Raw genomic sequence first — 15,155 nt, 5'->3', positions numbered from 1 at the left:
ATTTTGTCCTCAGCTGATGTCTGGCTTCTAGATGTAAACATCAGTTTCAAAAATAGTAACAAGAAAACAGTGTGAAATAGCTGCTATTTTATTGTAAAATACAGGTCAAGCAGTCTTCTCTGCACCAGACTCAAAAACAGGTACACTCAGGCAGTTCCAATCTCTCCACTTTTTCTCTTCAAACAAAGCATTGTGAAAGATGAATCATCTTAGTCCATAAATGCTTTAATAGCTTGCAGTGAAAGTATGTTTATTTCAAACGGTGAGGTATGAATTCTAAATAGGGATAGGTTTATGGCTGGCTGCAACCTTGGAGCTCTCCAATCTGATGTAAGGAAGCGTGCTCTTGCAATTCAGGCACTGGACAGGGACTCAGGAGGAAAGGGTTCAAGTCGAGCTGCCGCCCAGACTTCCCGGATGACCTTGAGCATGTCACTTCCTTTTCCTGGGCTTTAGTTTCCCCATCTGTAAAACAGGAGCAATAATCTTCCATGTTTTGTCAGTCTTGGCTATTGACAATGGAAGCTTTGAGGGCACTGATCACTGGGCACTACTGTAACTTTTATTATAATAAATCTCTTTAGCTTAAGCATGGCCATGGCATTCTGTTATGTATTAACTATGATCTATAGTAATGATATCTCTAAACCAGGGCGAGGCAGTTAGCAAAAGGGACTTGAAAGAGATGTACATACGCACTGGGAGAGAAACATGAGGCTGATACCCAAAATTGTTGAAGGTGTGGAGAACATTCACCTTGATACTAGCTATGTAACTATTTAGTAGTGCAGATTGTAAGGGCATGGCTACACTTGCGCGTTAGAGCGCATTAAAGCAGCCCCGTGCGCTCCAACTCACAACGCGTCCACACTTGCAAGGCACGTAGAGTGCACTGACTCTGCGGCTGGAGCGCTCTTGGTACTCCACCTCCATGAGAGGCATAATGCTTGGTGCGCCATGGCTGGAGCGCCGCGGCGCCAGTGTGGACGCCCTGGCCTGTTAATGCGCTCTGATTGGCCTCCAGAAGTGTCCCACAATGCCTGTTCTAGCCACTCTGGTCATCACTTTGAACTCTACTGCCCTGCCCTCAGGTGACCAACCATCGGACCCGCCCTTTCAATTCTCTGGGAATTTTGAAAATCCCTTTCCTGTTTGCTCAGCCAGGTGTGGAGTGCTCTTAGCGCATCTTTCCAGGTGACCATGCCTCCACGCACCAGGCGATCCCCAGTATGGAGCAATGGCAAGTTGCTGGAACTCATCAGTGTTTGGGGGGAGGAAGTTGTCCAGTCCCAGCTAAGCTCCAGCCATAGGAATTACGATACCTTCGGGCAGATATCAAGGGACATGATGGAAAGGGGCCATGACCAGGACGCATTGCAGTGAAGGGTTAAAGTGAAGGAGCTGCAGCATGCCTACCGCAAAGCCCGCGAGGCAAACTGCCACTCCAGTGCGGCCCCCGCGACCTGCCATTTCTACAAAGAGCTGGACACAATACTGGGGGGCGACTCCACCTCCACTCCGGGGACCACAATGGACACTTCAGAGCCCAGTTCAACAAGGCAGGCGGGGGAGGAGGAGGAAAGCGGGAGCAAGGGTACTGAGGAGGAGGAAGACACCCCGGCATCCCTAGATGCATGCAGCCAGGAACTGTTCTCAAGCCAGGAGGAAGATAGCCAGTCACAACAGCCGGTGCTTGGGGAAGGACAAACACCAGAGAAGGTGCCCGGTAAGCAGCTTTTATTTTGGGAAGGAAGTTATTCGGTGCGGGCTCCTGGGGCAAGGAGGGTTAGGGTTGAATGCAAGCCTAGATGCAGAATAGGGAGTTGATGTGCTCTCTCACATCGCGATAATCGGCCTCAGTGATCTCTTCAAAGGTCTCAGCCAGAAGCTGTGCAATGCACTTGCATAGGTTCCTTGGGAGCGCTACTGTACTCCTTGTCCCAGTCAGGCTAACATGTCCGCGCCACTGTGCCGTGAGGGGTGGGGGGACCATTGCTGCATACAGGCAAGCTGCATATGAGCCAGGGCGGAAGCCGCATTGTAGTAGAAGACCCTCCCTTGCTTCCCAGGTCACCCTCAGCAGCGAGATATCTTCCAGGACGAACTCCTGTGGAAAATGTGAGGACAATGTTCAGTATAGGGGCCCTCTGCCGCTGTTGGCTCTCCCCAAGGCACAGAACCCCAGAGGAGTACGGCCGTGAAACAATCAGTCCCCCTCGACCCTGTGCTTACTCACCATTTTGGGGCTCCTATGGGTTATGTGCGCTCGCTTTGGGACAGGCAAATTCTGCTATTGTTAGACTGTGCTTATCTTTAAGAACGGGCGAATCATTGCTCTGACTGGTGTGAACAATGCTGCCTCTGTTAAGTGTTGCATTTTGCCTTTACAGATGCAACCTTGAGATCTCAGCCGTCCGTGTTATCACCGACCGAAAGACTCCAAAGAATTAGGAAGAGGCCACTTAAAGGCAAAGAAGTCATGCAGTAGTCCCTTAATGAAAATCAAAAAGCGCAGCAGTGGAGGGAGAGAACGCGGAGTGCCGGCAACAAAGCGCGGAGCGGCTGATAAGCATTATGGAGCGCCAAGCGGACTCGATCCAGGCGCTCGTAGCCATGCAGGCAGAGCACTACCACGCCTGCACCCCCCCCCCACTGCAGCCCTTGTCCCCAGACTCTTTCCCTTGTGCCTCCATGTCACCTCCAACCCACTTTCCCCAACATCTGGGTTCTTATCGCCACAAGCTGCCAACAACACCTGTAGCTTCACCACCCAGCCCTGAAAACTACGACCCTTACCCACTGCACTCAACCCCCATCACCACGCAGTATAGCCATCCTGAAGTGCAGCACCCATTGCACAGCACTCCAGACAGGAAGCTGAGTATGAGAACAGGACATACGCAAATCTGTGATTGAACCGTTCCCCACCCCACCCCCTTGCCCTGTTTCCCAAGCAGTTGTGTTTCTTTTCAATAAATGAATTTTATTTTAAATAAATGGCTTTTTTGGCTTGGAAAACATTCATTATTATTGCATTAAGTAAAAGATACCGTAGCCCAGGAAAGCAACAGGCACTGCAAGTCAGTGTAGCAAACACAGATTCCTACTAACATTGGAACCACTGCACATCACTCCCGTGCAGGGCACCAAACATTACTGGTGGCTTTCAGCCCCAAATTGCTCCCTCAAGGCATCCCTAATCCTCGCAGCCCCGCGCTGGGCCCCTCTAATAGCCCTGCTCTCTGGCTGTTCAAAATCAGCCTTCAGGTGTTGAACCTCCGAAGTCCATGCCTGAGTGAAGCTTTCACCCTTCCCTTCACAAATGTTATGGAGGGTACAGCACGGGGATATAACCACTGGGATGTTGTCATTGGCCAGGTCCAGCTTCCCATACAGACAGCGCTAGTGGCCCTTTAAACGGCCAAAAGCATACTCCACAGTTATTCTGCACCAACTCAGCCTGTTGTTGAACCACTCCTTGCTGCCGTCGAGGCTCCCTGTGTAGGGTTTCATGAGCCACAGCATTAAATGGTAAGCGAGGTCTCCAAGGATCACAACGGGCATTTCGATTTCCCCTACGGTGATCTTCTGGTCTGGGAAAAAAGTCCCGGCTTGCAGCTTCCTGAACAGGCCTGTGTTCCAAAAGATGCGTGCGTCATGCATCTTTCCGGGCCAGCCTGTGTTAATGTCAATGAAACGCCCACGGTGATCCACAAGCACCTAGAGAACCATAGAGAAATACCCCTTCCGATTAATGTACTCTGAGGCTAGATGAACTGGTGCCAGAATTGGAATGTGCATCCCATCTATCGTCCCTCCGCAGTTAGGGAAATCCATTTGTGCAAAGCCAGCCACAACATCATGCATGTTACCCAGAGTCACGGTTCATCTGAGCAGGATGCAATCAATGGCCCTGCAAACTTGCATCAACATGATTCCAACAGTCGACTTTCCCACTCCAAACTGGTTAGCAACCGATCAGTAGCTGTCTGGAGTTGCCAGCTTCCAGATTGCAATAGCCACTCACTTCTCCACCGGCAGGGCAGCTCTCAATCTCGTGTGCTTGCGTCGCAGGGTGGGGGCGAGCTCCTCACAGTACCATGAAAGTGGCTTTTCTCATCCAAAAATTCTGCAGCCACTGCTCGTTATCCCAGACTTGCAGGATGATGTGATTCCACCACTCAGTGCTTGTTTCCCGAGCCCAAAAGCGGCGTTCCACGGTGGTGAGCATGTCTGTGAATGCCACAAGCAATCTCATGTCATATGCGTTACGCGAGTCGATATCATGGTCGGACTCCTCACTGTCAGTTTGTAGCTTAAGGAGTAACTCGACTGCCAAATGTGACGTGCTGGCGAAACCCATCAGCATATTCCTCAGCACTTCAGGATCCACTCCCGCAGACCGAAAGGGAAGACAGAGCGTGCAGCACAAAAAACGTTGAAAGATGGCGCCAAATGTGGACGGAAGCACAAGGATTGCTAGGATGCGAAGCGATGCATCACGGGGCTTTGGGACAGGACCCAGAATGCCCCGCACTCCCCGCCCCCTTTCCACAAGCCACAGCGCCAGAATGGGAAGAAGTGCTCTGTGGGATAGCTGCCCATAATGCACCGCTCCCAATGCCGCTGCAAGTGCCGCAAATGTGGCCACGCCGGTGCGCTTGCAGCTGACAGTGTGGACACACTGCAGCGCTTTCCCTGCTGCGCTTTCCGAGGGCTGGTTTAACTCACAGCGCTCTACATCTGCGAGTGTAGCCATGCCCTAAGTGTGGGATGGACAGCAGTGCAGGGTTCCAAGGAACGTTATGTCCCCACCTAAACTAATCTGAGTAGGAATCCTTTCCTGGGGAGATTGTTATTGCCTTTTCATTTCCTGGTTTGAGACAATAGGTGAAGGTCGATGCTCCTCTACACGGGTCACAGAAATCCAAATCCTAGCCCCCTTGAATCAGTGGCAAAATGACTGCAGGCTGCAGCAGGAGCAGGAATTACCCCAAAGAGATCAGATTTCTTCCAGTTACAGTTATTTTCCAATAACTGCCAGTACAAGTCATCGTAATCTCCTATTCTTTAAGAGCTTCTAATTTTGTACATCCACTGACAAGATGGATTGCTGAGTGTATGGAACAAGTTCTTTATTTTCTATAAGTCATCTTCAGATTGCTTACACTTAGGGAGAGCAGAACCCTCCCTTGCCTGCTGAATATTCACTGGGCTGCTCTTTTGCCAAGGCACAAGTGAAAGTGAAGCAGGCTTTAAAGAAGTGCCTGCTGCTACTGTTCTTTCCACACTGACCCCCGGTCCCCCGAAAAGTTGGAGAGGGCATTCTACTGTGGCTGAAACCTGCGGATTTTTTTAAACCACATTTGAAGAGAAAAAAAGCTTACAAATTACCAGGGGACAGCCAGATTTGTAATATGGGGGTGCACCTAAGAATCCCAGGCCTGGACCCCTTTGTACCAGGGACTGAACACAAATAGGTTGTAAGCTCTTGGAGACAGGAACAAAAGTAATATAAAGATAAAGAACTATTAAATATCCTGTGTTCTACAGCAGTGGTTTTCAACCATTTTTCATTTGCAGACCCCTGAAAAATTTCAAATAGAGATGCAGACCCCTTTGGAAATCTTCATCTGCAGACCCCCAGGGCATCCACGGCCCACCGGTTGAAAACCACCATTTTACAGGATACCTTACATCTAAGAGGCTAAACTATTATTTATTTATGGAGAGAAGGTAGCAGCAGTGACTCTACAAGCCCTAAGATGTTGGTCTACACTTACAACGCTATAGTGCAGTCACTACCTCTGCCAGAGAGTGGGATTCTCCCAGGAGCAGAGTCTACTTCCCCTAGAGGCAGTAGCAACCCAGCGCTATCTACACGGGGACTCTGTTTAACTGTGCAGCTCAAGGGTGTGGATTTTTCACACCCCTGACAGAGTTAAACTGACCAGGTCATTGCTACAGTAGTTTAAGGTTCTTTCCAGTGGGAGCTACCCCTTTCATCCATTCTTTCATTCCTCCAACCAGTCAGCGAACAAAGCAGACCTCCATCTGGAGTGGAAGTGAAGTGGTTGTGAAGGGTTGCTGGTTCTGTGAACTATGGCTTTTTCCTGTCCTGCCCATTCTGCTATGAGCAAATGGGTGTTGATAGTAGTTCTTTGGTGCACACAATTTTGGTCCCCTCCCACTATTTCCCAAATGGTTTCCCCTTGCTCAGGTAGTCACACACAAGGTGTGCTTTGATCAAACTGCACGATTTACTGGGTGTTAGGACAGTTTGACCTGTTCCCTGTCAGGAGCAGCAACAGGGTTGACAGTTGATTGACTGAAAAGCTAGGTAGTATCATTTATTGATGACTATTGCTTCTATTATGATGTTCGTCCCTTTGAATGTCCTCCTAACACTCCCTGTTCATTATCTGACGGTACTGCACTGTTTGTTACACCCACTTGTTACATCCAGCCTTGGATTATGAAAATCTTTGGTCAGGAAACATTTTTTTCATGTGGTTGTATGATGCCTAACACAATGGAATTTGGATCTCAAACTATTACCTGACACAAATAGTCACCCATTTGTGCGGTTGGGAAACATTGAGTTTAGTGAAACAGCAGAGCCATAATAACCTACAAGTCTAATGCAGTTTGCCAGTTATACTATTCACCTGTTGTAGAACTGCATAAGTCTCTAGTATTTTAACCCTTCTATTTTTAAAAAAAAAAAATTTAAAGAGTTCCCTCCTCTTAGTTCCCCATTCTGGCTCTCTTAGGGGCAATACTAAAAGCAGAATAAGGGCTTTTGACACTAGCCTGAGATTTATAATAGCAGGTGCTCTTAGCAATTCAGGGAACAAACATGCCCTGAATTAACTGCTGCTCAAGTCTGTCACTATAATGCAGTCAAAGCAGCACACAAGGCCACGCAGTACAGTCTCTGCACTTTAGCACCTCATTTGAATAGGGAGGTCTCAGCCCTTGTGCAGACCTACTGCAAAACCTCTAATTGCTAAATTCAGCCCCGCCATCTATGGCAGATTTGCCTAGTTACACAGAAAGGCACCCAAAAAAAAAGGGGGTTGGTGGTGGGGAGGACCGGGGATGTTATCCCCACTCTCACCCTTCCTCTTAATAGAAACTTTGGCCTGTTGATGTGAACAGAACTAGAGCCTCCATTTGAAAACATTGAAGAGATTTAAATTTGTAATTAAATGTCAAGGAAAAAGTCTTTTTTGGGAATGGGTATGTCAGTAACAGGACTTCCCCCCCTTCCCCTCCCAGCAACAACATGAGTGTCTGCACCTGGTCTACTCTAGCGCTTATATCATTGGTAGCAGTAAAGCACTGAAAGTGAGGAATTAAGCATGTGCCCATTTCCCAAGCTACCTGAGGGCAGATGATGTTGGTTCCGGCCCTTTGCCGCACAGACTGCACAATTTAGCCCTATGCAGGAGCTCTGGGGTATCCATTTGACCTTTTACAACACAATTTATAAAATCCAGTGATGGCTGCCCCATCCAGGTGCACTGACCATTAAGTGAGATTACTTTGTTTCTTGAGAGCACACCAGTGAATCCTTGCCTCTGACGAAAAAAGATTAAGTATGGAAGTCCAAAATATTTTTTTAAATGGCAAAATAGAATGAAATGAACCAGTGTGCTAAAGTCCAAAAATGTGATATTATCTTCACGAGTGAAGACTTGTAGGTAAACAAGATGGAGTACCTAGCCTGTAATTCTAATTTTGTACTCATAGTTCAACTTTCCCTTCTTGCCAGCTTTTCCATCTTGGTGCATAAGTAGTACAGAAGGTGACCGGACGGTATTAAGTAGAATTTGCAAGCCTTGACTTGCAACTATAGTTTAGTGTTAAACTAGGTCTTGGGTAAAACTAACCAGCAGCCTCATTTGGACAATGGTACTGTTTAATTCCTAATTCTTAAATTTGGAGTTTTCAGAAACAAGCTTCCCTCCCACACCCTACTTGACAGAAAGTCTGCTGAAGAATTTTACTTTCAGTTAAGGACTTACAACATCAAGTGTTCACTGCACAAAATGGTTGATTACAGCTACCTCTTACACACACCTGCTCTGTGCTCTCTATAGAATGCCCCATTTAAAAAAAAACAAGAAAGTAGGCACCTTCTGCTCCAATTCAAACCTCCAAATCAATTTAAAATGCAACTTCTTAGGTAGAATGCATAGCAGTAGTCTAACCCTGAAGAAAGAGGTATGGACAAAACTAGCAAGATCTGTATCTGAAAGATAAGGCTCTACACTGTCTGGCCAGGAAAGGGATACTAAAATGTCTCTGTTCAGTTGATGGATTTGATGTTATTGTTGCAGCCCAAAACTAGTGTTGAAAATAGTTTAAAAGAAATTAATGCTTAAGATAGGTTCTAAGCCATGTTAGTCATAGTTGAAGAGGTGTACATGAACTGCAAGTTAGATCAGCTTTGTTCCTTAACCTTTTTTGAATGATGGACTCAAACATTACAAGCAGAATGTTCTCAAATTCCCCTCCCCTCTCCCACCACACAAAGTTTGCAACTTGTAAGCTCTTCCCCAGCCAAATTCAGACAGGCAAGCAGAGAAGTCAAGACCAGTGAGAAGGAAAAAGAAAGTGTCCTGTTTATGATCTATTAGTACATTAGGTGTCCATTATCAGCTACAGATACTGCCTAAAGCACTTTCCTGAAGTATCAGAGAGTCTGCTTCACAGCAGAAGCTAGACAGGAGAATCCAACTGGTTGGGAGAGAGAGGAAATCTTCAGTATTAGGAATTAGCAGACAGAGCATGAAATGAACAAGGAGAGATCAACTGCAGACTGGTCGTGCTAAAGCCTGAGAAACATGGCCTGAGGTGCAATGGGCTTGCTACCCATTTGTGCCAAATTATGGAATAGAAAACTAAAGGAAAGAAAAGAGCAAACAAGACAAGCCACCAATAAAGGAAAGATGAGCCTCTGCTTCTAGGTTTTACACTTCAGACCACAAAAACCCCACTTAGGAAACTGAAAGGACTGCTGTAAACAGCCTAGCAGCTTTTTACCTTCACTTCAACCCTTGGGCCAGCTCTAAACAGTTATGTAACCAAAAAAAAAAAAAAATCTATATTTGTAAGTTGCACTGTTACGACAAAGATTGCACTACAGTACTTATATGAGGAGAATTGATAAATACTATTTCTTTTGTTTATCATTTTTACAGTGCAAATATTTGTAATCAAAAATGTAATTGAAATGCAAGTATATAAACACAGAATACAATATATATGAAAATGTAGAAAACATCCAAAAATATTTAATAAATTTCAATTGGTATTCTATTGTTTAACAGTGCAATTAAAACGGCAATTCATTTTTTTAAATCGCAATTAATTTTGTTTTTAAATTGGGTGAGTTAACTGCAATTAATTGACAGCCCTACTCTTAACCAGACACTGCTAGAGTGAGGTTTAAAAAATAAATTATATATATATATATATATATAAGTCTGCACTCTATGGTAGGGAGTAATTCTACAGGCAGTGGATAGATTCCATGGCCAAATTACAGAATAATGGACCATGCTGATCCAGAAGGATAGGTCTTGACAGACTGCAGTTTCAAGAGAGCCAAGTAGAGTGTACAAAGAGTGGCAGAGTTTTGGTTTGTTCTGGTGGAAGATTAGTTAGGCCTGGGGAGGGGGGGGGGCTTTAATCCAGCTCCATTTGAGGTTTGAACCTACAGAGTATCCAATTTATTTTACTTTGACTCTTGCCTTCACAAAATGTAAAAAGACTGGTTTTCTTTAGCAAGGGGCGGGCGGGGGGGAAGGAGGAGGAGAAAAGCCATTGGTTTCCTGAACATTATACATATAATTTTTTGGTTTTTGGTTGTAGGAATGGCAGAACTAACGGAGCTAGTCAGCATGCCTTTGCTTTATTTCCATTGGTACACTGGAACCCTATTGATTACAGTCAGTTTGGGGCTTCTCACATAAAAGTCTAAGACTCATGTCATCATAGCTGAGAAATATAGTTGACAATGTTGATAGCAGCATTTAATATAACCACATACAGAATAGATCTACAACTATACAATACAAAGCTGTAATTCCATCAAGGCATTCTTGTGACAAATTGTATTAGAACACAGCTAGTAATCTCTCACCCAAAAGATCTATACATAAATATCGTGTGACCTTGTCTCTTGGTTGGCCTTTGTGATGATAGTAGACCAGGTGCCAGTTCTCACCATGGCTGTAGGCACCAGATGAGCACTGACAAATTCATAGCTGGACCCCAGACCAGCTCACCTGTACATTAGTCTTACTCAAGAGAGATGTTAGACTCGTAAGGATGCATTTAGTCTCTATAAAAAATGATTGTATGCATTAATCTTATTTAGAATGTCCGAATCTCATGCTATTAAGGTAATACTTAAGTTTTGTTCTATAGCTGTGAAAATGCCTGCTCTGAATTTATGAACCCAGGCAGGAGGAATGGTTCCCCACTCATCAAGGACTATCAAGACTCAATGGGCCATCATGCAACGTCATGATACAAAGACTGGGCTGATGGTCCTCTTACAGCCGTGAAGGTGCTACGTGCAAGAACGCTCATCCTATCGCCTTGAATTTTGGAAGAAGGAAATAAAAATAGCCAAATTAGAATTTCTCTCTCCCTTTGCTGTTTGGACTTTCACAGGGCTGAAGTGAGGAAACAAAAGCAGAGAGATTCCCCAGTTAACCTGGTTTAGCCTTAAAAGGCATTCAATGCTGACAGTTACATCTGTCACTTTTTGGAAGCATAGACTAACTCATTTGTTTAAATACGTTGCCTGCTTTAAACCATAAAAAACTCATTTATTTTTCTTAGTGAATAAATCCTTAGTTTACTATAGGACTGGCTACAAGCATTGCCTTTGGTGAGACATCTACGGTACAAATTAACATGGGGTAAGTGACTGGTCTCTTGGGATTGGGATCAACCTGAATATTTTGAGATCTTTGGGGTAAGATTAGTTTATCACTAAGTCCTGCTTGTCTGGGAGGTAAGACAGACTGGAGTGCCCAAGGGGACTGTCTAGGACTCCATGGTAAGATAATTATAGTGCTTCAGGAGTTCACATTTGTTACTGGTTTGGTGAAATCTAATTTTGGAACATGCAACCAGTTTGGGGTGTCTATCATGTTTTTTGACAGTCTGCCCTGAGGTTGGCACTCATGGTGATGAACCATTCCAGACAGCATGACACCCTTATACTGCTTTGTCCTGTGTGTTAGTTTTAAGTGAAAACAAGGGCCCAATACAACAAGGGACTCAAGTGAATGGGATAAAAGTGCTCAGGACCTAGCAAGAGAAAGCTCATTGTTTGGAATTTTGCAGTTTACTGGAAAGTTAAAGCATTATATTTCTGATACCAGTAATGTAATGTAAGCAGCAATTAGCTTATGATGAAATACACTGAAAGATAATATTATTACAGTCTAAGAAAGAATCAATCTCCATCCATCCATCCTACAGCTAGCTTTCAGAGCATGTTTCTGTACTTTAGGGATTTTCCTCTTAGAAGATATAGCTACTTTTTCTTCAAACACAGGAACCCAAAGATAGTCATATTGTCAGAAAATATGCAACACACTGATAGAACAGTATCCACAGTAGTAAATCCTCACAAGGAATTTCACAGGAACCTTGTTGGGTATATGTATATTATTTAGTGGGCTGCCACTATATTACTATGATTCACTAAACAAGCTTCTAGACTAGCTCCTGATGCAATAATGCTCTTGACAGACTCATTGGACTTTTCTGAAAAGTCTGTTTAGTACAACAGTAAGCAATGTTGTTTTAAACAGTTTATTTACATGATTTATATTGGCAAAAAACTTATCTTAAAAATACAGAAGTAACAGGCTGACATCTTCAAAAGCAGCACTAATTACATATAACAGAAAAAGTAGCATTTTGTGGTTAAAGGGAATCTTAGAGTTGGAAATGCCACACATGACACACAGGCAATTAGTTCAAAGTTATTAAGTGCAGAAATATACACACTTGGACAATTCCTGAGACAGTATTGGATAATACAGAATGAAAACTTGATTATTTTTAAATGTACAGCTTGCAAAGACAAAAAAATACAAAAAGACTAAATATAGCAAAGATGTAGAAAAAGGTTTTGGAAATTATACACCAAAAACCTGCAAGTAAAAGTATTAGTGTTCGAAATTGAAACCAGGTCCACAATTTCAGCTTTGCACTGGGAGAAGCCTGTGCACGAATAAGCGATCTATAAAAAGTAGTTAAACAAGGTTCTGGAGACAGGTTTAAAAATAGTCTCAACTCAAAGGCTATAAATACAGTTTAAGTACAGTGATGTTTTTCCTTGGACTGCCACATCCAGAAAGTGTTAGCTTTAATTCGCTATCAGATCAAGTTACTTTTGGTGGCTAAGCCAGTTATAGGATTTGGATGTATTGGATTAGAAAAGGATGCACAGAAAATATGAAGGACCATATGCAGTAGACCACTCAAAGTACATTCATGCACAAAGACGCTAGATCTTCTAGAATACCCAGAAAAAGCAGCTGTATAACAGGCCAACTGTCATACTTTAAAGGGCATATCTTAAACTATTTCAGTTTAGTCAATGGTCCATGCATTAGCTTTTAAGAGGAGTACAGAGCCAATTGATGAAGTTAAGCAACCTCTTCTAGATTAACTGAAGAACATCATCCAGTGGATGACTCAAGAAAGAGACTTCTTAATTTCAGCATTTGACACCAAAACAGTTTATTGCATAAAGGAGACAATTTGTTGAAAGAAAGTGTTTACATTACGCCGGTGAGGAAATGGATTGTTCAAAAGAATACATTATTTCTAAGCCTAGATCAAGTTTTTCCACTTGTTTGCTTGACCAGGTCATCTGCTTCAGTACTAGTCAAAGAGTCCCTACCAGTTAGCAAGATGTTAGGTAACTAAGTTAGGCAACTAAGTGACAATGACTAAAGTACCATTAATGTCAGTAATAGGTCATCTGAACAGCCAGTTGCTTGTCAGTCATTACAGTATAGTAGTTCATTTTAAGCCTACTTCATATCAAGTGGGTTGTTGATCGACTTAAAGTATGACTCCTCTTTGCAAACATTGAGGGAAGGTTGACCAAGGAAGGAGAAGAGATACCCTGGTAGAGGGAGAAAAAAAAATTGTTAATATGATCAAGGTATCAGTCTCAGTGCTGTAGTCATACCTCTCAACATTTCAAGACCCAAAATAAGGGGGACACAGTGGGTCCAGTTTCTTCAATAGAGGTAGTCTGCTAACCCCTAATTTTAAGGATTGGCATTTTCAAGTTTTGGATAACAAACTTGGTGGGTAAGACACATGGATAAGTTCATTATAGAAAATGAAGATTTTCCCCATAACACAACTGTTGAGAGGTATGCACAGAACTAGGAGACCTTCTGAAGAATTCTTAATAAAGCAAACATATCTAACCCACATCCTTGTGCAGTTCATGCTTTTACAACAGCATAGTATCTCCTTCCAAGTTTTCAAATGCAGTACATGTTATAACACAGTTTGCTATATTAGCAAATCTTGAAAGATTGAGATGAACTTCCTCTAGCTACATAACCACTTAAACTTGTTCTGCTCTTACCATATTTTCAAGATTCCTCAAAAACTACTGATTTGACCCTTACAGAGACTTTGGTATAAAAAAGCCACAAAAATTGTAACTTTATTTTGATAGTTTATTACTGAATAGTCTTAGCCTATGTATGTCTGTATATGATTGAAAACTAGACAAAAGGCTTGCTATTCTGATGTTGTGAACAAGTCTCAGCAAAACTGATCATCAGTGGATTTTAAGGTGATCTGCAGGCTTAGCCGTTTGTTGCTAAGCAAAAGTTGAAACTAAAATTAATATAAGAATAGTTGTAAGAGCTGCTTTAAGAGCTAAACAATTTTCTTTACAACCTCAGAAGTTTAATTTCACTTGAAGTGATAACAAGTGATAGTACTATAGCTGTGCTTTAGTTGTTCCTAGAAGAGAAACATGTTCTTATGAAGGTTTTTAGCAGAGAATGATAATTGCAAAACTCACTGTTTAAGACTCATGAAAGTCTCAACAGTTGTACTCTAGAATTCTTCCATATTTGCAATCAGAGGCAATAGACTCCATGCTGAATCCAGAATTTCATGTGTCAAATTTTGACTTCAGTATGAAGACTCGCCCATATTTACATTAAATGTGTAAATATAAAGAGGCACTTCAATGCCATCGTAGGGCAAACATGATTAAAAAACTTGGAAAGAAATCCAAAACCCCTCGAGACCAGTGATGTCAATTCCATTTCCAAAGAATTTAAATGCCCCATTTCAAACCCAACTAGTTAACAACAGAAGAAATATTAAGTAGCCTAATGGGAGCTGCACCAAGACAGACCAAGGAAAACCCAGCACCCGTTAGAAACATTTGACGGATTCTTTAATCTTTTAGTAGTTGTGCTACATAGGAGAATCTTTAGGAAGCTCACTTTATACAACGTGGGCATTAAAGATCAGGGTTTGACGACGGAACTGTTCTCAACACCACTCCGGTCATCTCCTACATCACAAGTGGTAATAATGACAGGAATGGGACATGGTCTGGCCAACGAGTGGCCATTTAACCTCTCAGGGCTGGAAAGAGTTTTTCCTTCTCTGGCATGTGAAGGACGGCTAGTTGGAGAGTCAGGACAGAGCACAGGTCGAGACCTGGAACTTTGAGAGCTCCCATCAACAGAATTGGAGCGCTGAACACTAACGACATGTTTGACAGATCCATTTAGGCTGTATGTAGAAGAGGAACGAGCAATCTACAAATAGGAAGGGGGGGGGGGTGAAGAGTTAGTGCAGACACTGCATAAATTCACTGGTTACTCTTTATTGTGCCTTATTTCCAATGCCATTTCTCTAAGTAATAAATAAATAAATGAATTGTACCTACTGATGGCCAGGATATTATCTAGACAAAACACTTCACCTAAACAATTCCTTTGAACCTCTTTGTAAGAAGCTTAGTGGGCTCTTATGTTCTGCGAATTTTAAAACTTACTCAATATCTTCAACAGATTAATTTTGCAGGAACAGCAGCCCTAGCCATAGCACTTTAAACAGGTTCA

General features: G+C 43.2%; 1 protein-coding gene across 4 annotated transcripts in view; it reads right to left on the bottom strand.

Moving 5' to 3' along the window:
* Positions 1 to 13,081: 13,081 nt before the first annotated feature.
* The window catches only part of ECT2 (epithelial cell transforming 2), a 47,374-nt gene continuing 45,300 nt past the window's right edge, over positions 13,082 to 15,155 (bottom strand). For 3 of the 4 annotated variants that reach the window (XM_065410647.1, XM_065410648.1, XM_065410649.1), the window contains one exon: positions 13,082 to 13,171. In XM_065410647.1, coding sequence (XP_065266719.1) covers positions 13,082 to 13,171 — 90 coding nt within the window. Of the gene's footprint in view, positions 13,172 to 14,552; positions 14,850 to 15,155 lie in introns of those variants that run through there. The other variant, XM_065410645.1, reaches the window with a different exon arrangement.

Source organism: Emys orbicularis, chromosome 9 (genome assembly GCF_028017835.1).
Source record: "Emys orbicularis isolate rEmyOrb1 chromosome 9, rEmyOrb1.hap1, whole genome shotgun sequence".
Classification (NCBI taxonomy): Eukaryota; Metazoa; Chordata; order Testudines; family Emydidae; genus Emys; species Emys orbicularis.
This window is presented reverse-complemented; position numbering and strand designations above follow the sequence as displayed.